Source organism: Chenopodium album, chromosome 18 (assembly GCF_948465745.1).
Source record: "Chenopodium album chromosome 18, dcCheAlbu1.1, whole genome shotgun sequence".
Taxonomy (NCBI): domain Eukaryota; kingdom Viridiplantae; phylum Streptophyta; class Magnoliopsida; order Caryophyllales; family Amaranthaceae; genus Chenopodium; species Chenopodium album.
In genome coordinates, this window is record NC_137851.1 from 6724732 (window position 1) to 6749777 (window position 25046).

At 31.1% G+C, this 25046-nt stretch overlaps 3 protein-coding genes and 1 pseudogene across 4 annotated transcripts; 2 read left to right on the forward strand and 2 right to left on the reverse strand.

The window, feature by feature from the left end:
* The first annotated feature begins 1397 nt into the window (after window positions 1-1397).
* On the forward strand, window positions 1398-6049 carry LOC145592891 (agamous-like MADS-box protein AGL15). The gene is made up of 8 exons (XM_081649403.1): window positions 1398-1907; window positions 4204-4279; window positions 4567-4631; window positions 4727-4826; window positions 4945-4986; window positions 5153-5194; window positions 5279-5451; window positions 5539-6049. Exons 1-8 carry the CDS (start codon window positions 1726-1728, stop codon window positions 5609-5611), a joined length of 753 nt encoding a protein of 250 aa, XP_081505529.1. The 5' UTR covers window positions 1398-1725; the 3' UTR covers window positions 5612-6049.
* LOC145591678 (protein BPS1, chloroplastic-like) lies at window positions 5781-7323 on the reverse strand. Its single transcript, XM_081648185.1, has 2 exons — window positions 6492-7323; window positions 5781-5806 (listed from the first exon to the last, which is right to left on the reverse strand). Exons 1-2 carry the CDS (start codon window positions 7321-7323, stop codon window positions 5781-5783), a joined length of 858 nt encoding a protein of 285 aa, XP_081504311.1.
* Window positions 7324-11494: 4171 nt separating this feature from the next.
* On the forward strand, window positions 11495-18608 carry LOC145592892 (serine carboxypeptidase-like 40). Its single transcript, XM_081649404.1, has 8 exons — window positions 11495-11975; window positions 14775-14882; window positions 14978-15252; window positions 16021-16281; window positions 16529-16644; window positions 17032-17124; window positions 17943-18048; window positions 18262-18608. Exons 1-8 carry the CDS (start codon window positions 11531-11533, stop codon window positions 18424-18426), a joined length of 1569 nt encoding a protein of 522 aa, XP_081505530.1. The 5' UTR covers window positions 11495-11530; the 3' UTR covers window positions 18427-18608.
* Window positions 18609-21142: 2534 nt separating this feature from the next.
* Window positions 21143-24221, reverse strand: LOC145592893 (pentatricopeptide repeat-containing protein At5g50390, chloroplastic pseudogene; annotated as a pseudogene). The gene is made up of 2 exons (XR_014102499.1): window positions 24062-24221; window positions 21143-23500 (listed from the first exon to the last, which is right to left on the reverse strand). The product of XR_014102499.1 is annotated as a pentatricopeptide repeat-containing protein At5g50390, chloroplastic pseudogene (transcript).
* Between the last annotated feature and the right edge of the window lie 825 nt (window positions 24222-25046).

Consider the following 25046-nt stretch of genomic DNA (forward strand, 5'->3'; position numbering starts at 1 on the left):
TTTTGGAATATCTTAAATGCATTTGTAAGGGATACATGGAAAAGAAGGTAATAAAACTATAAAAGTAACTGTATGTAAAAATGTTAAATGAGTATATAATAACACCAAATAATAAGACGTGATATTCTGATTATATCAGTAGCTGCTTGTACATTAACATTACGAATGAATTGAAAAAAAAAAAATCAATACACTCAAAGCTAGTTAATCGTCTCATTAAAGAAAAAAATTTTGTAGTCCAATATAATGATTTTTAATTTGTAAAGTATATCCATCTATAGCTAAAGAAATTTGATTAAGATATGAATGAATAAATTTTATATTTCCGGTAGTTAATCATCTCATCAGAGAAGGAAATCTCTAGTTAAGGGAAACTTAAGCTTAAAATTTGCAAGTGGCTTTATATTTTGAAACATTGAGAGAAAAAAGAAAAATTAAGCAAAAGTGTAAAACACGTAGTCAGCATTTACAAAATTTACTGATGTAGTGATGTGTCCCCTCGTACAACAAATGATAAATCTCATCACTCTCTTTCTCTTCTTCACCTAAAAAAAAAGGTAAAAAGTTAAACCATTAACTCCATATTTAAACGTAGTCACCAAGATTTCCCACTATTTTGGTACCATCATATGGAGTATATCACATCAACAAATCCCTTTTCATATATTGGAAAAAAAATTGATTTTGTTTCCTTTATTCTATTAAGTAGGACTCGTATTATACAAAATTATAAACTTATGGACTAATTTGATATAGCACCTGTTTTTTTTCGGCCTAATTTCAGCTCATTTTAAATCCTAATATCCTTCTCTCATAAAAAGTACACTTCAGCTTATTTTAGTTAAGTAAATCAGAACAGGCCCATAGTCATACAAAATATTACAATAATTTTATTTTATTTTATTTTATTTTATTTTTTTTTGTATGTGTTTTGTAGGATTTGGTATTTTTTATTGGACTTTCTAATTAAAGCTTATTATTTTCAAATTTTATATAATTATGTTTTGCTAAGAGTTCTTTTTATGTATTCGGGTCTATCCATTGTTTATTTTTCTTAATTTCTTTAATGATTATTATCTTTTGAATATATATATACATATATATACCACTTTGTATACACCCAACGATGCAACATTCTCTAAAAGTCTATACTCATTTTCTAATCGCGCTTTATAAACCGTCTTATACTAGAATTTGCGTAATTAATTAATGCTCGTATTTATTTAGGTTTATATGAATTTATAAATTTCCCTAAAATAATTTGGTACCCCCTCAAAGGAAATAAAAAAAAAAAGAGGGTATGGGTGGCCCACAAGTAGGCACAAAAAATACAGAAAACGCTCTAAATGTGGCAAAAAGGGTCATGCAACAGTGTAGACTTTGCCATGCAGACTTACCATTTCTAGGCGTTCTCTTTCTCTCTCTAACCTTCTCTCCAATTGGACATCAAAGGAGTTGTATTCTTTCTTTATAATCTCTCTCTTCTCCTCTTTTGATCTCCTTCATTCTCCCTCTTCTTTCTCTTTCTCTCTCCATTTTTAGCAACCCCCATTTTCTTCTTTTTCTAAGTTTAGAACAATAACAAAAAAGGAAGCTTTTTTCTATATATTCTTAAGCAGAAAGACAGGGGAGAAAAAAACAGGGGATTGTTGATTTTTATCTTCATTTTTTTAGGGTTTTTAAGAAATTAAATTGTGGGTATTTCTGGGTTATTGTTGAATTGAAATGGGTCGTGGTAAGATTGAAATAAAGAAGATCGAAAATGCAAATAGCAGACAAGTTACATTCTCGAAACGTCGTTCTGGGTTGCTTAAAAAAGCTCATGAACTTGCTGTTCTTTGTGATGCTGAGGTTGCTCTTATCATCTTCTCTAGTACTGGAAGACTCTTTGAGTTTTCTAGCTCTAGGTAATTATTAAGTAATCTTCTTCTCTTTAAATTTTGTTTAATATTTTAGGGAATTTCTTTTGAATATATGAATTTTATTTTTATCCAAAAACACTAAAAAAGGGAGCTTTTTTATTTAAGAATAAGAAAAATGTTATCTTTAGTATGTTGCATGTTGAAATTTCTGGGATTATTATTACAAAGGTTTGATTTTTAAGTTTGATTGTCGTTTGTCGGTCTAAAATTATGTGTTTTCTATTTTCCATTGCATGTCATGTTTAATTTGTTTGACCTTGTTGACTGCTAGTCTGGTTGTTTTTTTCCAAGTAATTTCCTTGAAATTAATAACAAGTTAGAACATTCAACTTGTTTTGATCGTCAAAATTTGAATAGTAAAAGAAAATTTTGTGTTTTCTTTTTTTCCATAGCTTTAAATTTTTTGTACGAATAAACTTGCTATTTTTGGGTTGAATTGCAAAGCTATTTCTTAAAATATCCACTATTTAATTTTAAGCCCCGGAAAGACTCTTCTACTCCTTTCCTTGCCCGATTATATTTTGGTGCACAAATTATAAATAAGAAAAAAAAAATTAAAATTAAAATTAAAGCATTTATGTATTTTTTTTTTCCCCTTTTCTTCTTTCTAAGAAAGCGAAGTTAATTGCATACCTTTTTTGTTGAAGTTCATGATTATTTACCATATTAGGTGAAATAGCATAATTAGTAACTAGGCATGTGTATCATACGAAGCATGTCATTAAATGAGTAAAAACTTAGGAAGCATAAATTTAATACTCGTAATGATAAAAAAAATAAAAATAAAATTTATTTTAAGGAAAAAGATATATATACAACCCTTAAAAGTGAAAAGAATAGACAATAAATAAACATTTATTACACCGATTTACTCGTGAATTATTGATATATTTCAACTTAATACTAAAAAATGAAGGATATTAAATGATTATATGATAGCATTACCCTTAGTTTAAAAGTTTGTAAATGTACTCCTAACATATTTTGCCCCTTTAAACCTCGAACTGGGATGGTGTGGTTTTTGAGCACTCCTATGTGGTGTGGCTGAAATTGAAACATGTATGTGAGTCCACAAAATTAGCCTTGTCATTTTGAAGAAGCAGAGCTTTACTGTGAAAAAAGTGCTTTACACTTTTATTTTAGTTATGCTTTATTTACATGGTGGCTAATTCATTTCAATTGCACTTTTACATGTACATTGGTTGTGAAAAATCTTTAATTACTTGAATAAGGGTATGAGTATCGTATACAAGTAGTATGAGAGAGTGACATGACAAAATTTTAGACATATATGTCGCGAAAGTTGGACATGAGTATAAAGCCACGACGTCTATGAAATAATTTCAAATTATAGAAGCTAGCAAAACATTTGCATATATATATTTTTTTTCTTACATGAACTTGTTTGGAAATACTTGTAATCATTTTTTTTTAAAAAGAAACATGTATGAATTTCATACCCATTTGCCCATTTGGAGTAAGGATTGTTGTCTGAGACAAGTACTTGTGAACTGTGATTGATGAAGGGTTGGGATACTCCGTATACTTAGCTTAAGTAGTTGGCGGGGCATGGAGGACCGAGCATCGTAAGCAATAGGTGATAGTCATGGATAGTCAAGTTTTCAATTGGTATACAAAATGTTGTAGCCCGGCCATAAACTTTCACAAAATTATACCATAGATGAAATGTTTGTATAATGAAAAAAAAGTTGGGAAGAATTGATGTCAATAGTGCTCTCCTTCGTCTTGAGATGCACTCACTTCTTCTACTCTCATTAGCTAGCTTCACCTTGCTCGGTTGTGTCTTCTCACACACAATACAAATGCAAGAACATCCATCTATACTTGCACTGCTGACCATTATTTAATGTGGATTACTATTCCACATTAAACCTTCTGCCATCTATTGGACTTTTAGTCCACAAAACTCAATACCCCAAAGTGAAGGTTTATTAAAAAACCTTCTGCCACAATTGGACTTTCAAGTCCATCTTCCCCAACCAACCGTCCAATTGCATTCATTCCTCTTCTTTTTTTTCTTTCTTACAATAACAAATATTACTAACAAATAGTAATACTATTCTACTAACCTTGATTTGGGGAGATTAACACCACATATATATGGGCTGAGCACTGTAATTGATCACTTGTATAGTTATAACTGAAGTGTGTAGCAGAATATGCACTTTTGATTTGAATTAATGCTAAATGTTTAATTGCTACAACTTCTGCTTTTTGTTATGTGTTCAAGTGTTATGTACTTTTGTTTCATTATGCACAGCATGAAGAGAACAATTGCAAGGTACAAGAATGCTCTGGAAACTTCTGATGTTTCAGTGGGAAAACCAAAGCTTCAGGTACAGGGGTCTGAAACTCGAATTCTGTTTTTTAGTTCTCAGGGATGAGATTACATTGTCATACTTAACTGATGATTAAAAAGATTTCTCCCTTTCTTTCTGTTGCATAGTTTGACATCCTTTACTAGCTGAGCCTTCGAATATTATCTTGAGACAGTAGGGATGGATAATGTTAAAGTATCTGGATAACGGTAGCGATGTATTGTGTTGTTTATGGCCAACTGCACAATCATTGGCCTATTTTGTATAAGCAAGCCTTTCTTATCAAACTATGCTCTTATTAGCAGATCGAAGATTTGAAGGAGATTGATAGTCTGAAAGATGAAATATCTAGGCTCCAAGTGAAGCAAATGTATATTTCCTTGAACTTGTCATCAATTCGAGCCTGTGCTATACTATTCTAAACTCAAATCACTTGAGTTAGTAACAACCATTATCAATTTACAGGAGGTTGCTGGGTAAAGATTTGTCAGGCTTGAGCATGAAAGAATTGCAGCAGCTGGAAAAGCAACTCAATGAAAGCCTACTGTCCATAAAAGCTAAGAAGGTGGCTTTAGTTTTGTGGTGCCTTTTGTTTATTTCTGTCTTCTATTTGAGGCTACTTGTATTATTGTTTGACACGCACCTACATCAATAGAAATTTCTGTGAACACTTTCTACTGCAGGACCAATTACTGATGGATCAACTAGAGCATTCACGCGTACAGGTACTTCACAGTACCTGGAAATTTGTTAGCATTTGATGCTTATTAAAAAAACCAATACAAATTTGAAGTTAGAATTTTCTGTTTGATGTATGATGGTGGCCTTTATGCTTGGTTCATGATGTTTTCTTCTTGAGACTAATGACGCGGATTTTACCTTGTAATCTAGGAGCACAGGGCCATGCTAGAGAATGAGAGTCTACGCAGACAAGTAACTTTCTTTTCTAATCCTCACGGAGCAAGTTTTACTGTGCTGATTAAATCAGTGTTAACTCTGCTTTTGTCTGATATGTAGATTGCTGAACTTAGAGGATTTCATACACCATCTGACCGTCCGGAACCTATGTATCTTGAGTACTATCCCATAGCAGCAAAGGTTTCCTCTGAGACAAATGCTACTTCAGGTTCAGATGCTATCTGCAACAGTGAATACGACAAAACAGATTCGGATGTTACCTTGCACCTAGGGTACTTGTCTCTTTCCCAAATTTCACAAGATTTCATAGATTACTTCTCTACACTTAATATAAAATCTTTGTTGTTTCTTACATTCAGGCCACCATGTGACAGCATTCGAAAGAGGAAAGCAACTGAGAGCGACTGTGGAAGTCCAGCAGCTTCTCCTTGATCATCTTTCTCTGCCTTATTGCTAGCTGCTGCTCAAATTGGCACCAGATATAGCACATTTTGGTAATATATTATAGCCAGCAGGATATCTATGGCACTTAGTCGACAACTTGACATCATTATTAAATAAGTTGTAAATATTTAGTTAACAACTTCTAGTATCGAATAGTCTACTCCTCTACAGATGAAGAGCTATCTGTATGTCATACAGAAAGAGCTTTATCAAAGCCTATGTGAATGATATATTAGAATGTCACTAAACTTGTGTCTTTTTAAGTGAATAGCATAAAAAAACAGCAATCCAGAATCTCATTCATGGTGGAGTATGATGGTTAAATGTACATATGCATTCATGCAGATGGTGGGTGACTAATTTTGCAATCGAAATTTCTCAAATCACTGTATATAAGTTCCAACATAATAAACTCTTTGTAATCGAACTTAAGTAACCTGTATGAACACTGAAAGCAAAAACTTTGTACTCTTTGCAATCGAAATTTCATTAACTTTATGCATATACTTCATTACAATACTTTTCACAAAACATTCTTTACTACAAAGTACAAACACTACACTTCTTTACTTAGCAACTCTGGACCTAAATTTTACATTGGAAATGAGTCTAACCTACAAAGTTGAACTAGATTGACCTGTATAATTCACCAGGGTCGCTACAGTTCTCACGAAACAATATACTCAAACCTCTCAAACTACTTAACAAACTTTGAGGCAAGCAACTATACATTGATACAAAGAAAAAAAAAAAAAAAAAAACACTTCTTTTTACTAGACATATTCTTTATCGATTTCTAGACAATATACAAGAAAAATTAAACCCTAACTACTACTTTTTGAAAGCCTAAGACAATCAATTAACTCACTTCTCTTAGCCAAAACCTCAGAGAAGAAGCAATTAACCTCTTTATTAACCAATTCCAGTAAATTCTCAAGTTTCCCCAACATCTTCTTCAATTCCTCTGCATCCAACTTCTTTTTACTGCAATTTTTACCTTCAACCAAATCAGCTTCAATCTCTTTTACTGCACCATTTACCTCTTCAATCTCCTTAACCATCAAATTTTCAGCAAACCCCAAATCAAAACCCTCAAATTCTGCAGAATTCAACAAACCCAGATGATCCTCACTTCCTTCACTTAACCCACATAACAAAACCCTAGAAATTGCCAAATCAATCCCTTTTGATTTCACCATAGCTTCATAAATTACCCTTTCTTTATCACAATTGAAGCTTTCAACACCCTTTTTTTTGCAGTTCCCAGCTTCAATTTTTCTGGGTTTGATTGGTTTCAAATGATGAAGAGCTGAAGAGGGAGAATTAGGGATTAAACTTACAGCATGACAGAGAGTAAGACGAGAAATACCCAGATGAGAAATTGATGAACTGATTGAATTCAAAGCATCTAACATGTTCAAAGTATGTGAAAGATAATCTTCGGCTAAATTTCCCTTCCATTTTGAAAGTGGGTAGTCTAAATCTTTCACCAATTTTGCAAATGCTCTGTTTTTATCCTGTAAAAATTTGAAACAGGGGATGAACCAGGAGAGAGATCCATATCTTTTATCAGAGAGCAATCGATTCAAGCTCTCTGATAAGTAGGATTGGAAAGATTTCAAAGCAATTGATTGAGAATTATCCAGTTTTGGGTCTGATTTTCGAGGAAATTTGGTTGATCTCTTGATGAACAATACCATAGAAAATTCACCCAATTTCACAAGAAAGCTCAAATCTTTTGGGTGGAAATTTGAAGAATCAAAAATAAAAAGTTGGATTTTTGAATTCAATTAATAAAATGGAGAATTTTGGAAAATTGTGTGAAAGTTCGTGCAAAATGTTTTGTTTTACATAGTCTCTGTTTTGAGGTGGATTAGTCAAACTGTGGTTATCTTAGTAGTGTAGCAAAGTGTGTAAGAAGGTTTTTTTTGATGTCATCAAACACGTCTCTATCTTTTTATGAAGTATTAATTTTACTCTCTCCGTTTCATAGTGTTAGTCTCATATGCAATAAATCACATAAAATAAAAAAAAATAAATATATTTGGAATTTAATATTAAAGTACAACATATTTTATAATAATTTTACCTTATTTAACTTTTTTGATTTTTTATTAGGAAATCACAAGTCATAATTGCATAATTTAAGGTAAAAATTTCCTTAGTTAGAGTTATATCATCAATCCACAATCAATTAATTCCAAAAAAAAATCAAGTTATAACTGAAATATATTCAATATGAGTAGATTTTTTTGAAACGCCCAAAATAGTATATGGACTAACATTATAAAACGGAGAGAGTACTAATTTTGTTCAAAAATTGACCGAAATTATGATAAAACACGGTTCTAAAGTTCTAATCCATGACTAAATTAATGACAGTGAAAGGAGGGTTGAGAATTCCGTGTACTGATTTTTGATGCTTGGCTTGCCATAGTTGCCAAGCAAAAGCATTTAGCATATGTTAGGAAGGTTAACAGGAAGTTACCAAAAGAACTCATTTAGTTATGCTAGAGTTTTGAAAACGAGTTTTGTATAGCATCTTGAGTTGCTCGGAATGCTCGCTCTAAACTTTTATTCAAAACACTTTTTTATAACTCTAAATTAATTACGGATATTGAATTATTGATTGATATAATTCTATTACGAGTCAATATTCAAATAAATGTCAAATTGAGAAATACAAAAGTGAGATATATCAAGCATTTGAAATATTGTTTTTAGCGCGTTCAAACTACCAGTATCATTTAAGGTCAATTTTTAATTTTCTTCGATCGTGGAATGGTCATATGGAATTATTAAAAAACAATTAAAGTCTTCTAATATAGCCAATGAATCATAGCCAAAGTAGGCTCAAATGGGTTAATTACTCCATTATGTTATATAGCGCAAGAATTTTGTCAATCTTATATTCATGTTATCATTGATGTTAATGTAAACGTGAATAAATGGGATTACACATTTATATTGATGTTATCATCTCTTGATTCTTGCAAGTCATCTATTTTCGAGTGTTTAAACCATGAAATTATTGTCACTAAGTATATTGATCACCATGATGATCATATTTCAAAGAAAATGTACTTAGGATTTGGGATAGTAGTTATGCTATGCATAGAAGTTTAACAAAAATGAAGGATTGTATTGCCAATGGTTTTGGGATCATGTGTTTTGGAGAACAGTGTGAATGGTAATAATAAGCCACTAATGATTTTTAAAAGGATAAATTATATTATCTAGGTACAAAACGATTTTTAAAAAAAAGCCAATAAAGTAGTAAATTTTTTAGACGCATATACTCCGTAGAAATTTTTTATTTTTTCTTGTATTGAATAAGGTGAATATAGTGTTGAGAGAAGACGTTAATATCAACAAATTTAAAACTTGAAATTTTCAAACACGTAGAATTAACACATGTCATTCAAATTTAATACGGAGTAATACAACACACTAAACATTTTTAAAAGTTCCTATATATTTCTTACAAAAACTATCAAGTGTATAAGAGTAGTAATGTTTTATGATGGGTTATTTCAATAAACCTAGTTATTAAAATTGATTAATATTAAGCAAATTTTCATAACAACTACATTTTCAATTTCGCTTAACATTCAAATAAATAATATATAATAAAAAATTAGAGTTATCAATCATAAATTATAACCTTGTAGCTCTCATTTTATTTGTAATGTTTTAACCAAAGCATTACAAGTGTTTCAATCTATTTATGTCTCAAACATACGAAGAATGTGCTACGACAGTTCAAATCTATCAATTTCAGATACTTTTTAATTGGACTTTCGTGGGCCGAGCTGGAACCACTTAAGTGTCTTAGGCCCATAATAAAATAAAGGAGCAAAGCCCATAAGATTTTTAATTGGTTTATTCTTGTCAGTTAATCTATGTCAATTTCAGATCATACAAATTAATTGAACTTTCTTAAAGGAGCAAAGCCCATAAGATTATTTTTAATTGTTTTTTTTTTTTTTTTTTGGTCCTATGCAATTATCTCTAATTTTCAGTTTTCTAATTCGATACGAGTAATAGTAAATAGTAACTAACATGTATAATCCTTTTTCCAAAGGATTGCTATACGATCAATACGGAGAATCAAAGGTTTTTCATCAGGTAAATCAATAAACTTTTCAACTTAATGCATGTCAAATACTAATTTACGTAATGAAGATGTTACTAAATCACACTCAACATGTTAACCAAATAAGTATACTGACTTAAAAAAATAATCCAATCATAACAAAACAAAATTTAAATAAATAAATAAATTGATCTTATTGTACATGTATAAAATGATTGTTCAACCCTTTAACCAAACACGGAGTAAGATAGTTGACATATAACACAATATAGTTATCAAGACTAAACAAATAAATAACAAACATAATTAATTGTTAAATGAGCAATACTTCCCTAATTAATGCCTTAATGGTACTAGTTGGTACGATCACGAGTATGTTTGAAGCTGTAAACATACATTGTGTGGGTCAAAATAGTATGTATGTTTGTGTGCTGTAAAACAGGTATAATTTCTCTCACCGTTGACCATAATCAGGTTCACGAGGCTGCAAGATTTGTTGAATTGAGAGAAATAAGAAAATAAAATGATGGGCTGTTAATGTGATGGTGATGTTGATGACTTAATTGTGTGATTTTAACATGTATTAATCCTTAATTGGGGCCATTTTATTGTCCCCATGCATGTGATTAGCCCACATGTTTGTATGAAATTATGCTCAAATTTTAATTATTTCTCTTTTGGAGGTATGAAATTACTCATTAATTATAGAGGAATTATGCTCTACCATTATTTCAATATACTATTTATTTAATTATTTTTGTTTTTTTTAAAAAGACTATTGTTCATTGATAGAGAAAATGTGAGAACATATAGTGAGTGTGTGCGAAATTTTAATTTTTCTAATGTTATAAAAGAAATTATCCTTGTGATTACATCCTAGCAATGTATGTATGCGAGATTTTCTTAGTGCAAGATGAAATCAACATTTGTATTGTAGTTTTGATGATAAAATTCATTATTATTTAACTTAACTCAAATTTATATTTCTAATTCATCACATTTGTAGATGTCATGTGATATTTTATAAAGGAATTGTTTTATTAAACAAAAAAACTTTTAGAAGTTTCTAGGGAATGATAATTAGGTGATATTTTATGTCTCATACATGACACAAAACCGTCTTAATATTTTATGCTAGAATTTGGTTGGAATATATGTATGGACTATGGAGATTAATGTTGTACTAATATTCTTCAAAAGTCAATGATTTCCAATGGCATAAAATTAAATCATATACACACAAAATTAAAAGTTAACTTCCATTATCCAAACAAAAAAATAGCTAATTCTTTAGTTGATTTAATTTTCAAAGATTACGTGCGAATTAGATTTAAATTTGGATTTGATGCTTATTAATTTATTTTCAGGATGAATCTAAGAAGCTCAAATTACACTAGATCTACCAATACATTATGTGACAAATCTGAAAGAAAAAAATAAAATAAAATAAAACCAATAAATCTAATTTCTTCATAAAAAAAAAATACAAAAAGAAAAACAAAAAAAGCCCATATACACACTCAGATGATCACAGAAAATGAGCCCATGAGAGAGAAAATTATTGGTCCACCGCCCATTAACAATGTTTCAGAATCCACATTTTTAGGGATTTATTATAATTATTTAATTTTTTTTTGGACTTTTCTTTATTTTTTAAAATTGTCAGAAAAATTCCATAATAATAATTAACCAAAATCCCCTCAATACCCTTTATATAATCTCATTTGACATTATATTTTCACTTCCAACTAAACTCTTCCTAGCTTTGCTCCTCTTCCAAACCCAAAAAAAAAAAAAAAAAAAATAAAAAAATGGAAGAAATAAACACAAAAAAGCCAACCATTTTTCTTATAATTTCAACATTATTATTTTTGTTACCATTTATGACAAATGCAAAGTCACAAAATGTGCAACTTTCCAAATTATACAAGACCAAATACCATAACAACAATGAAGAGTTTAATGAAATTGACAAACAACCTTATGATACAACGCTAATGGATGGTATAGTTGATAAACGCCACCACGAACACCATCAACAACACCATCATCAGCATCATATTCGTCGTAGTCGTCGTGATCATCAGAAGGAAAGAGATAGAATAGTGAAGCTTCCAGGACAACCACCAGTGGATTTCTCACAATATGGTGGTTATGTTACAGTTGATAAAAAAGCTGGAAAAGCTTTTTATTATTATTTTGTTGAAGCTCCTACTAATCACACTTCTTTGCCTCTTCTTCTTTGGCTTAATGGAGGTAATTTATTCATTCATTCATTTTACTCCCTAATTAATTACTATAACATTACATTATAGTTCTGTTTTTGAGTATTTTTATTACTTAATTATTATTATTATTACCATAATTACTTAACTTAAATTTTATAAGCCGACTTTTTTTTTATCAGTCAGTAAAGACATTACAAATTATAAATGAGAAATGATATAATATTCGTGTATATAATTAGTTAAACAGTTTTTTTCGTCTTTGACACTAGGCCAAGAACTCGCGTAATTGTTGGTTAAATAGTAATTGTGAAGGTGTGAACTTTGTGTTTTGTTAACGCAAAAGGTGTATGAGGCCTTTAATTGAGTAGAAAGTTCACTCCCTTTACACTGTTTTTTTTTTTTCTCATTCTTTCCCTTTTTGGAATAGCTGAAGAGATAAGACATTATTAATTTTATTTTATTTTGTTTGATATAATGAAAATTGACAAAACATCACTTGTTTTCATTTCAAAATTGATCAAGAATTCAAGTGTAAGCCTAATTGAAAATTAATTTACGTATAATAGTTTATAATAATCATTACGTACTAATCTAATACTTTATGTTACTTTCTTAGTGATCATATATGACATATTAACATATAATCAAATTAATTCGACTCGAATTATTTGTTTCATTTCACTTAAATTAAATTGCGCATTTGCTCATATACCTCAAACTCGAGAGGGGTTGTTTTTTTTTTTTTTTACTAAGGGAATATACCGTATTAATATGATTTGGAGTTTGTTTTAATTAACTACATTCTTTGACCTTGAACAAAAATGCAGTAGCTAATTAGTAATTTAATTACCATTATTTGCGGAACAAACAAAGGCTCGATTCTCGGGTAGTAATCTCGATTTGTTTGCTTGTGTGTTTATCTTATCAGTTTGTACCATCTGTACACCATTTATCCTTTTTTTTTCCTTCTAAAAAAATTAATTTTATTTTTTTAGGTTAGAAAATTGCTAGTTGCTACTAGACATGCATAATAGCATACACGTCACTAATTGAATTATCAATTATCATTAGAATAAACCTACTGAGTAACATATATTGTAATTCCTCGTCCCTATCTTGTATTAGGATATTATTCGTTCATTTACGTTGTAAGGGCCTGTTCACATTTACTTAATTTCAGTTCAGTTCAGTTCAGTTCAGTTCCGCTCCAATCAGTTCAGTTCAGTTCAGCTCTTAATTTCCCTCTCACATAAAATATTCATTTCAGCTCAATTCAGTTCAGTTCAGTTCCAATCAGTTCAGTTCAGTTCAGCTCCAATCAGTTCAGTTCAGTTCAGCTCAATTCAGTAAATATGAACAGGCCCTAAGTTATAATTTAACATATTATTTCACTAAAACTGATGACTACGACTTTACGAGTTAAAGGGTATTAAGGTTCAATTCGATTTAATTTGTTGTAGGGAATGTAGTAAGAAAGACGGTTTCCTTCATTGTTGCGTAATGCAAAGCAAAATTATGTTTGGTAAATTTGATGTCAATCAAACGAACACTTTGATTATGTTTGTTAAATTTGTTGTAGGGAATGTAGTAAGAAAAGCAGTTTCCTTCGTTGTTGCGTAATGTAAAGCAAAATTATATTTGTTAAATTTGATGTCAATCAAACGAGCACTTTGATTTAAATTCGTAGCATCATTGTCTCTTATACTACAAGCATTACATTTCATTGATATTATGTAGCCAATTCAATTGATAGATATTGCATGTGTTTGTGTGTAGGCTTGGTCCCTACTTTCGAATATGTTGAGCCCAAAAATAACTTGGAATTATCATATAGTGACATTTTTATAATTACAGGCTAGACTAATGATTTAGGACATGGACAAATTTGTATGGCCTACGCGCAAATATATAAATAATTTGTCTATTATAAACAATAATAATGATATTATTTTTTTTTTAAAAAAAACAAATAAAATTATTATTAGGATATGATATACTTGTAAGATTTTTTGAACGGTCATTTTAGGCATAAATTTAACTATTAACTTCTACCTTTTTTTTTTTAATAAAGAAATACACCGTTTCTAGCTAGTTATTTTATTATTATTAAAAATATTCTTCCACCGTTCTCTGAATCATTGTATACAGCGACATTAATAAGAATCAAATTTCAGAAAACAAAATGGTTATTATACTGATTTTAATCCTAAAATTCATTCATTCTCTGCAGTTTTAACACTTGTTTCTTGCTTCATCTTTCATTATCTTAATTGTTTCTTTTGACTTTTATATTATTCAAATAACTCACCTTGACCATAAGTTTTTTAAACGAAGTATTTATATTTATGTATAAATGCTACTGAGTATTGAGTTTGCCTCAATACATGAATATGTTTTCATAATATTAAATTTATATAATTTATAATTAATATTTTTAATTGTGAGTTGACAAGTGTGTCCAATCAAGATAAAAGTATAGTAGTAGTATCATACATATTAGTTACAAATCACATATCAATTCGTCATAAAAAAGTCAAATAAAATTGTCATTTTTCCTAAAATAGTAAAGAGTACTATATTGTACTGGTTTATAATTGAGTTCTTCACATGTCATTTATAAAATAAAAGATGTGGTGATAGTCATGGAAAAACTAAATTTAATTCGGAGTTGTAATTAATCGTTGGAGGGTTGAGATAAAGTGACAACTAACTCTTTATTGAAGAAGTAACATGGTCTAATTTATAGCTGATTTTACAAAGGATTGTACTCATACTAATTAATCAAGTTTTCATTGATTGATTAATTAAGTGAATTTAAATTTTGCAGGTCCTGGTTGTTCATCTTTGGCTTATGGAGCTATGGAAGAGTTAGGACCATTCAGAGTTAAAAGTAATGGCAAAACATTATATAGGAACAAATTTGCATGGAATCATGGTAAATTTTATCTTAATTTATGTCTCTAAATTTGATAAATTACCACTTAAAACCCGAAAAATCTTATATATATTCGCGTAAATTTGTGTATGTAGTTGCAAATGTTTTGTTCTTGGAATCCCCTGTTGGAGTTGGATTTTCGTACTCGAATACAACATCAGATTATGATACAAATGGAGATACTAAAACAGCTGAAGATAATTATGTATTTTTATTGAATTGGTTTGAGAGATTTCCTGAGTACAAAGGCAGAGATTTTTACATTTCCGGTGAAAGTTATGCTGGACATTATGTTCCTCAACTTGCTCATGCTATTCTTCAACACAACACCAAGCCTAAAAGTTCAATGATCAACCTCAAGGGCATCATTGTACGTTTCTTTTCCTACTCTCTCCCACACACTTATCATTACGTATGATTACCACATTTATATGATTTCATCTATCGTTGTTCTTTTATACAACAGGTGTATTGAATTGTTTACAACTTTATATATAAACAATAATCTCCTATTAACGAAGTTGATTTTTATGTGATTTGAAATGCTCGACACATGTTGTTGTATATTCTAATAATTAATGAGTGTATAAAAACAAGATGCCTAATAGAAACAGGACATGATAAGACTATATAGTGTATCACCAATAATTGGAATTTTGGCCTTAATGATTCTATAATTGACATAAAAAGCTCTGAAGTTAGACCATGTGTTTGCATTTCCTACTTATGATTTATACGAAGTATATATGGAGTATATGATAATTAAGTGTTTGACTTAAATACAAAGATCAGATGCCTTTTTCAATTCCACTAACAAAATTCTCTGACATTTAGCTAATATTACATGTGAAATTTTTAATGGCCACATCTTTGAATGTCTAATTTTGGGATTGGTTTTTGGAATTTAATCTGAAGATTGGATTGGAATAAAAGTTTTCTACTACTCAAACTTTAATTTTGGAAAATTAATGTTTTTAGAATATGTTGATCAACAGTATTCTCATACAAGTAATTTGTTTTTGGGTGTTTTATATTTAGTCATTTTTTTTTTCTTTAATTACATAGTTTAAGGCCATGTATTATTGACTTGATTTTTCTTATATGAACTTACTAAGCTTATTTAAAATTTTCAATGTAGATTGGAAACGCAGTGATAAATGATGAGACAGATTTGAAGGCAATGTACGAGTATTTTTGGACCCATGCTATAATATCGGACCAAGTACGAAATGATATAATGGGGCATTGTAATTTCACTCCAAATACCAGCAACCAGAGTTTAAAATGCAATTCAGCTGCTGATCAAGTTGAGATTGATATTCAATACCTAGATGTTTACAACATCTATGCTCCTGTGTGCCACTCCACTAATCTTACTCTCAAATCCAAGAAACTCACCGTAAGTTCATCGTATTAATTAATCTCATTCTTAATCACGTATCTCAATCAAATTGTCAATAATAAAACAACATGATATGCGACATCCTTCATTCCCCTGTGTGGAAAAGATTGTCACAATGACATTTTGTGAAATTGAGATTCAATTGTGACCAATACTTTATTACTTTGTATATTTCATACTTCGTATATTTTTTTGATACGAGGACACGAACATATATAACTTAATAGTTTATTTTCGGGTGCAGTATGAGTTGGATCCATGCAGTGATCATTATGTGACGGCTTACATGAATAATCCTGAAGTCCAAAAGGCTCTTCATGCAAATGTGACCAATCTTTATTATGATTGGCAACCTTGCAGGTATGTTAATCTTTAAATATTTTTATTAATTGAAGATATCGACTACATATATTGAAGTACGGAGTAATACGAGTACACATTAGTTACAAATCACGGTATTAGATAAACGATTAATTATAAACAACCACATATTATTGTTGTACGACCGTGCATACCTTAACCTTTGTAACCATTCACAATCACTATCATTAACATATTAATGAGCCAACTAACATAAAAACTTTTTGTTGTTATGAATACATACAGATCTAAAAGAAAGACTTGAGCAGTAATTTAGATATTGCTTTAGAAAGTGATTAATGTTATGATTTTGCATTGTTGTACACAGTAAAAATCAGTAAATCATTTTAACTTAAATTGGTAACAATGATGTTTTTTTATTTTCAGTGCGGTTATTAGTAATTGGGCAGACAGTCCATCAACAGTAATCCCAATTCTAAAGGAGCTAATGGCTAAGAACCTTCGAGTGTGGATTTATAGGTAAAAATCCAATCTCTATTATTATTAGTATTATTATAGTGATCTAACCATCATTTTTTATGATATCATTATATTTACTTTTTTACTTTTTATCATTGTGACAATTTTGCTAGAAAATGGACCTGCACATGTCTAACAACATTTGTGAATCATTTGTTTTAGGTTAGAAATCATGACCTAAATATTTAATGTGAACTCGTGAAATCAATGTAAAATTCATAATATTAGTTAACCACCATCCAGACTATTATTATATGCATCTACGAGTATGTGCTTCTAGTTAGTACGGAGTATAGCATTTCTAACTATTCATGGGACATAAGAAATCGGTATATAATTACTTAATTACTTACATCATGTGATCCCAACCTGACTTAACCCGAACCACTAAAACTCCTTATTTGAACTTTGAAGTGATGAATGGTGCAATAATGATCATCATGATCCTTAGTGCAGAAGTTAACTTTTGTTCATATTTTCTTTTTTAAATGGGACCGAAGGTTAAGAGAAAAAACAAAGACCTTTTACTGCTCTTTATTCTGTCAAAGATAGGACTCAAAATCACATCAATTCTATTCATTTATCTTACAAGCTTACTGCCATTGGAATGTTACAAGTACAAGTCTTACAATTTGGTCACAATTATCAATCAATCTTTTCAAATAATGTAGGGTACATTTAACAAGAAACAAATTAATTTACTTGATTTTTGGTTATATTTACTGTTATAATTGACATTAACTATGGATTGTTGTTGAAGCATGATTTGTGCACCGATTTGGTCTAATCAAATATTATAAACTGTGAATATAATGCAGCGGTGACACAGATGGAAGGATACCAGTTACATCAACGAGGGAATCCTTAAATAAAATGGGACTTCAAATCAAGACTAAATGGCATCCTTGGTTCATCAAGGGAGAGGTGAATATTATTCATATTTTAACTCTTACTATCGTAGTAGATTGAAAAAAATGGCGAATTTAGCTAGGGTTATGGATGTTTATAGTACAACAACGAATGATTTTGTTATAAATGACGGATTAGTTACTAAAGACACCGGAGTACTATTTAATGGCAACGCAATTTTAAAAGGAACTTATATTCAATATTAATAATTGTATTCGTATTGGCCAGGTTGGTGGATACACACAAGTATATGAAGGGAATTTGACATTTGCAACAATAAGAGGAGCAGGGCATCAAGTGCCAAGCTTTCAACCATTAAGGGGACTTTCATTGATCTCACACTTCCTTTCTGGAACACCTCTACCTAATACTTCAAGAACCAAAATGTATTAAAATCTTTTTTTTTTTTTTTTTCTAGATTATTCCTAAGGAATTGTATTTCAATTTTATTTTATTTTATTTTATTTATTTATTTATTTTTTTTTTTTTGGTGCAAAATTGTTGTGGGTGGCCATTAAAACATCACATTGTACAGTACTACAGTTTATATGAGCTACACCTAATTTAATATTCAAGCACGAGTACTAGCTAATTCTTTTACATCCAAATGATTTTTGTTCATCCGTTCAATATCTTTACTACATTCTTTGAGACTAGGGTAAATTTCCAATGTAATATACTACTCTCTCCGTTTCATAATGTTAGTCCCATACGGAATCAATCACATAAAATAAGAAAAGGAATGTATTTGGAATCTAACATTAAAGTACAACATAATTCATAATTAGTTTATCTTATTTAACTTTTTAAATGTTTTATTAGAAAAACACAAGTCATAATTGCATAATTTAAATTAAAGATTTTCTTACTTAGAGTCATGTCATCAATTCACAACTTATTAATTCCAAAAAAAATCAAGTTATAAATGAAATATATTTAATATAGGAACAAATAAACACAACAAAGAACTACAAAGCCTCATATTTTAGGGGAGAGAGACCTTATTAGCAAATTCGTCAAAGATTACATAAATTAGAACCGAGTTTAAACTAATAGCAGTAATTAGAACTGAAATCATGAATTGTGAACTATGAATTACAGAATTCAGACCAGAGCAACAACAATTACCAATAAACCCTCAAATGAAGTGATAATGTAATACACAAGAAACACTATAAAAGAGAGAGAAGTGGCGGTACACGAAATTGAAATTCAATGTGAAGTACAATTCATAAATTGCACCATAATTCACAGTTAATACCTTTTTTTAAATCTTTAAGCTTGCAGAAACTACAGCAATAATAGCACAAGGAGAAAATCAATTTAATAAAGAATGAAAATTTGAAGACACTAACTATACCTGCAGAGAAGAGGTGCAAGAGCTGGGAGAAGAAGAGATGAAGGGAATTCTAAGTGAAGAGAGAGGGTGAGACAGATAGTGGAGAGGAAATTTGGGAAACCACAAGAGAACTGAGAGAGGTCATGTTAGACCGGTAACTTTGGTTTCTTACACTTGGGAAATGGTAAGGATATTTAAACAAGGGCAATGCTATACCATAGACCTTCATTTAATGGCTAAAGACACCTAGGGACAGTATGTTTTGACATTCTCGCAGTATCTCTTGTAATTTTGGTGCCTTTGGCCACTCAAGAAACACAAAATTCCTCATTAAATCAGCACTGTGAACAAAAAAAATTCTAACACAACATTCAGCACATACAAAAAAGTTATCAACCCTGTATGCTAGAAAAAACCTGGCATGTCCAGTAAAAAATTTACCTCATAAACGACAAATGAATCCCAACAGGTGCTGTCATAAACTACCTTTTTTCAAATACGACTTCCTTTTATGTTCTCTACCTCCAGCCAATCTGTAAAAGAGAATCATTTGTAATTAGAAAAGACATTTAAACTGGTGCCAAACTGCCAACTATGTATACCACATTACTACTAACTTCATGTACCTAGACAATCTTATATTTTGACCTATCAGCTACGCAGTATCTACAATGAGCCAAACTTGAAACAAGGAGAAACCATCTAAGCACTTACAGGCTTTGTCAACAAATGGTGAGAAAACATGAGAGGTAGATGAAAGTGCGAAACTAACAAGATATGCTTTCTGCAGTTCTGAAACTGCAGTTTACAGTGTCCAGATGAAAGCACTGTCTCAAAGAAGAGGTAGTGAGAAGTGTTATAAGATAACTTCCAATTCTAGACAATAGAATTTTAGTATTTAGATCAGATATTTATTTCGTCTAGCAAAGTCTCCTTTTATGAACACTTCCAGCAGAAGATTACAAGTACTCTGTGTGTGCTAAAGGAAAGACACTGAAACTCATGCTATCCAATGTACTGTATAAGATAAGCACGCTGAACCAAAATGAGAGAGCAAGTTTTGGGAAGAGTAAAGTCTGGTGATGAACAATCATCAACTGAACTTTAAAAGCATCAATGGATACAAAATCCAAAAGCAACAAATGTGGATTTCTACTCAGTCTATAAGTATAGATGTGTACACTAAATTGAAACATAACCTAAGTAGTGACAAACCAGAAGTACCTTGATAAGCAATAACAGTATCTGGTCATCTTTTTTGCAAGCCCTCCAGTGTGAATGTTGCACAATCATCTGAAATTCATAATGACTTCAAAATATACATTAAAATAATAACTATGTTATCATTAACCAATCCAACAAAGATCAAATTCACTTTTCAATATACAAAATTGCATCTAAGTATCAATAAAATCAACAGGAAAATTAATAACAAATGATACACGGTAAGATTCTGTCTACAGTGTTAAGGAGCATATAAATGCAATTAAGTACATTGTACAATAGGAAGTTCCTGAAAATCATCAATCTCCTCTTCTCAGTTGGAGATTTTCAGTACACTTCCAAGTTATATTATCACTCAAAATTATAAGTAAAGCATATGTGCTAAATTAAATAAAGAAAGTAATCTAGTTGCGTCTAGAATCTTGAAGAAACTGCATATGAATCCAATAGTAACCAAACGGGCATTCACCTAAACCTATATCCTATAAAAAAGAATCAAATTTGAAACAGAGCTTCAGAAAGAACTAAGATCAAGAACTCCTTTATATAAATAAAAAATTATACTCTGTAGTGCTACATTATTGTTGACATCCGGAAATATAAGCTAAAAGTATAGCTACCAAAACTATAGGTGCTAATTTTCTCTAAATGCCTAAAATAATGATTATTGATTCATAATAATATTATGATGTGAAACAATATAAAAAATGAAGTGATACAAATTGCAGTCCTCCAAAAGAGGAAGTATACGTATAACGTATTTACCAATAATCCCCACACGAGCAACTACCATTCTTAAAATGGTGAAATTTGCTAGCGTCTCTCACAACAATCTCACGATCTTTGACTTTTGATATCAGCTTAAGTGCATTATGACAGTCGTGGCATATCCGATGGCTCTGAACAAGTTGAAGTGGGACATAATCAGGAGTATTCATAAGCCCAAAAGTCACAGCCAACTTTTCACTATGGTACAAAAGCATATGCTCTTCTTTCTCATCTACATCTGGAAGCAAATATCTATTTTCAGGAACATACCCATGTTTTGAGATCTCCACAAGCAAACCATCCAAATACTGGTATATCTCCTTTGTCTGAGCATGTGACTTATCACCAGAACAAAACGCATGTGACTGTTTCTTAATTTCAATCCAAGTACACACCGGTAGTAATCTTAAACCTTTTTGGTTTAAGTTATGAATGACAGAAGCAGCTTCCTCCATCTTCCCCATGTTGTTGTATATATTCAAAAGAACAATATAGTTGCTAAGCTTTTCTGGTCCCATTCCATAAAGTTTCTCCGCAGCAAAAACCCCAAGCTCTAAGTTCTTGTGGATCCTGCAAGCAGTTAGCAACGCCGCCCACATATTCATTGTGGGCTCAAAGGGTGCATTTCTTATCAAAGCCAAAGCTTCATCCAAGAGCCCCTCCCGGCCTAATAGCTCTATCATACATGCATAATGCATTGCCCTTGGATTGATGTTATGTATGCTGTCCATTGAGTAAAAAATATCCCACCCACGATCTGACAAGCCTAAATTACTGCATGCAGATAAAACAGCAAGAAATGTAACATGGTTAGGTCTCATTCCTTCACAAAGCATTTTGTCAAACAACTCAACTGCATCTTCTCCTCTACCATGATTGGCATATCCAGCAATTAGAGCATTCCATGATATGAGGTTTTTGCAGGGCATTCTATCAAAAACATTTCGAGCATCTTCTATCCTCCCCCATTTGCTATACAAGTCTATAAGGGTTGTATTAGCTACTGTATCTAAGCTAAATCCATGACGAACTAAACTTGCATGAGCTTGTTTTGCATGTTCAAGTGACCCCAACCTAGCGCATATCCTTACAACAATCGAAAATGTAAAATGGTCCATAGGAACATTAGCATCTTGCATTTCATAATACAAACTTAAAGCTTCCTCACTATAACCATGAAGTGCATAACCTGCAATAATCGTGTTCCACCCAACAGTAGTCTTTTGTGGCATTGCATCAAAGACAAATTGAGCATCCTCAATGCTCCCACACTTACTATACATATCAATCAATGCACAAGCTACAAAAATATCATCACTAACACCCATTTTCAATACACATGAATGCAATTGTCTTCCCGGATATAACAACCCCAAACCTGCAGTTGCCCGAATCATAGTAGCAAAAGTTCGTGAGTCAGCCTCAGAATATTCTGACCACATCGTAAGAAACAATCGATAAGCCTCAACATAATCTCCTACATCCACTAACCCGGCAATCATTATATTCCACGAAACCAAGTTTCTCTGAGGCATTTCGTCAAACAGTATACGTGCATCCATTAACATATTACATCTCACATGCATCAACAATACCCTATTGCACATATATTGATCTGGGACAAACCCATTATTAAACATGTGATTAGTTACTCTTTTTACCCCTTTAATTGATTTTGCTCCAATGCATGCATTCACCAAGCTATCATAAGTGCTACTAGTGACTCCATGACCATCCTCAATCTCCAAAAAATCAAACAGCTCAAGAGCTTCTTGATACCGTCGTTTAAAAACTAATTTCTCTATTTGATCACATAGACCAAAAGAAAATTTATTTTCCTTTGTATGCTTAATGTTGGTCTTTTCTTCAGTATCTTCATGGGGTTTTGAAGGTTTATAATTGGGTTTGGGGCGTAAAGTCTGCTTCGCCAAAGAGCACCGTAATGGAGAAAAGGATGTGCTTCGTTTTCTATGGTTAGTCCAATATAATTGAGAACCGGAAAAGAAAAAGGCTTTGGAATCAAAAGCTGATGAAGAAGAACTATCTAGGATCTGTCCTAAGGATATATTCTGATATCGCGACAATGGAAGCTCCATTGCATTCTTCACAACCAAGTCAATGAGCAAGCAAAAATTTCTGGAGAAATATACTTTTGTCAAAAGCTAGCACAATATCATAACTTAAGATTTACCAAATACAACTCAAAAAATGACTATCACAAGTTCACAACACACCATATTACTCAAAACTAGTATCTAATTTGCATTCTACATAACAAAACCATCATCTCTCAGATTCAAAATTCGTAGAAATTTGCTGATTTATTCGATTTGTACCACGAATTCTCAATCAAATTAGAAGAACACAATGCCAAACCTAAAAAACCTAAATTCAATTGCACAATTAGTTACATTCAATGAAAGTAGTGATAATAAAGAGAAAATATAATAAATTGAGCATAAATTTCTTTGATTAACTAAAAATCATAATCATAATCAAAATCAATATTTTACTAATTAAGCTCTTATCTTGTTATAATCTTTCATAACTTGAGTAATTACTACGGAGTATAACAATGATTCAATAATCCAGCTCAGAATAGCCCTAAATTGATTAAACTGAAAATCAAAACCAACGACAGAGTGAAACAAAACCCTAAATTGTGAAATTAATATTCGATAATTCATAAAATCTTACCACAAAAACTGGTTCAATGGAGGTGAGAAAGCTTAAAACTGCTTCAATGGAGAATTCAGAGTTGGGCTTCAATGGAGGAGAGAGAAAAGGAGAAAAAATTGTCTGAGGTAAACAATTATCTAGTCAGCAGCATCCCAAATCTTCGGTGATTCCTATGCTAATTTACTTTAATTTATTCTCTTTGTATAAATAAGGAACTACGAGTACTAGTACTTTGGAGGAAATTAGTTGAGCGACCGTTTTGTCTTTCGTATCAACAAGAGAGACCAAAAAATTAAAAAAATAAATAAAATAAAATAATTCCAATATTATACTCTGTACTTTTTTCGTGTTTTAAGTTGCATCACTTTGCAAATTGCGGACTCTTAAAATTTTTTTAGAGATGAGTATTATAGAGTGAATAAAAGAATGGACTCATGTGATAGAAGATAAATTGTAAATTTATTTAACTAACAAGGAAAATAATGCAACAAATTTAAAGCTTATGTTTAGAAAAGTGATACAACTAAACTTAAAAGAAAGAGGAAGTATGAGTACAATGTATGAGAGTCTACAAGACTAAAAGTACTAGTTAATGTAACAAAACATAGCCCATAATCCATATAGGTGGGTGATTAATGACAGGCGTATAATATAAGCCCTTAAACTTGAAAGATATCAACGATTAGAATTCATTCCTAACATGATCATAATCATATCACAATTTTCAATTCTTGAACCGAATTGCAGCTTAGTTTAGATCAAAGTGCAATGTGAACACCCCTAGCAGCCAATTATGAAAATAGTTGTGGCTTTGGAGTTAAGTGTGTGTGTTTGGGGTGGGGGGAAGGTCTCCGCCAGCCCCGCGAATGGCGTCACCCCTGGGCCCTGGATGGGAGCATGGAATAACTAAGAAGCATAAGTTCTTGGTGTGGTAGTATAGATGCATGGCAAGTTTGTTGCTAAGAGGTTAGATGTTGGCTTACCTTAGATATTTAATCCTTAC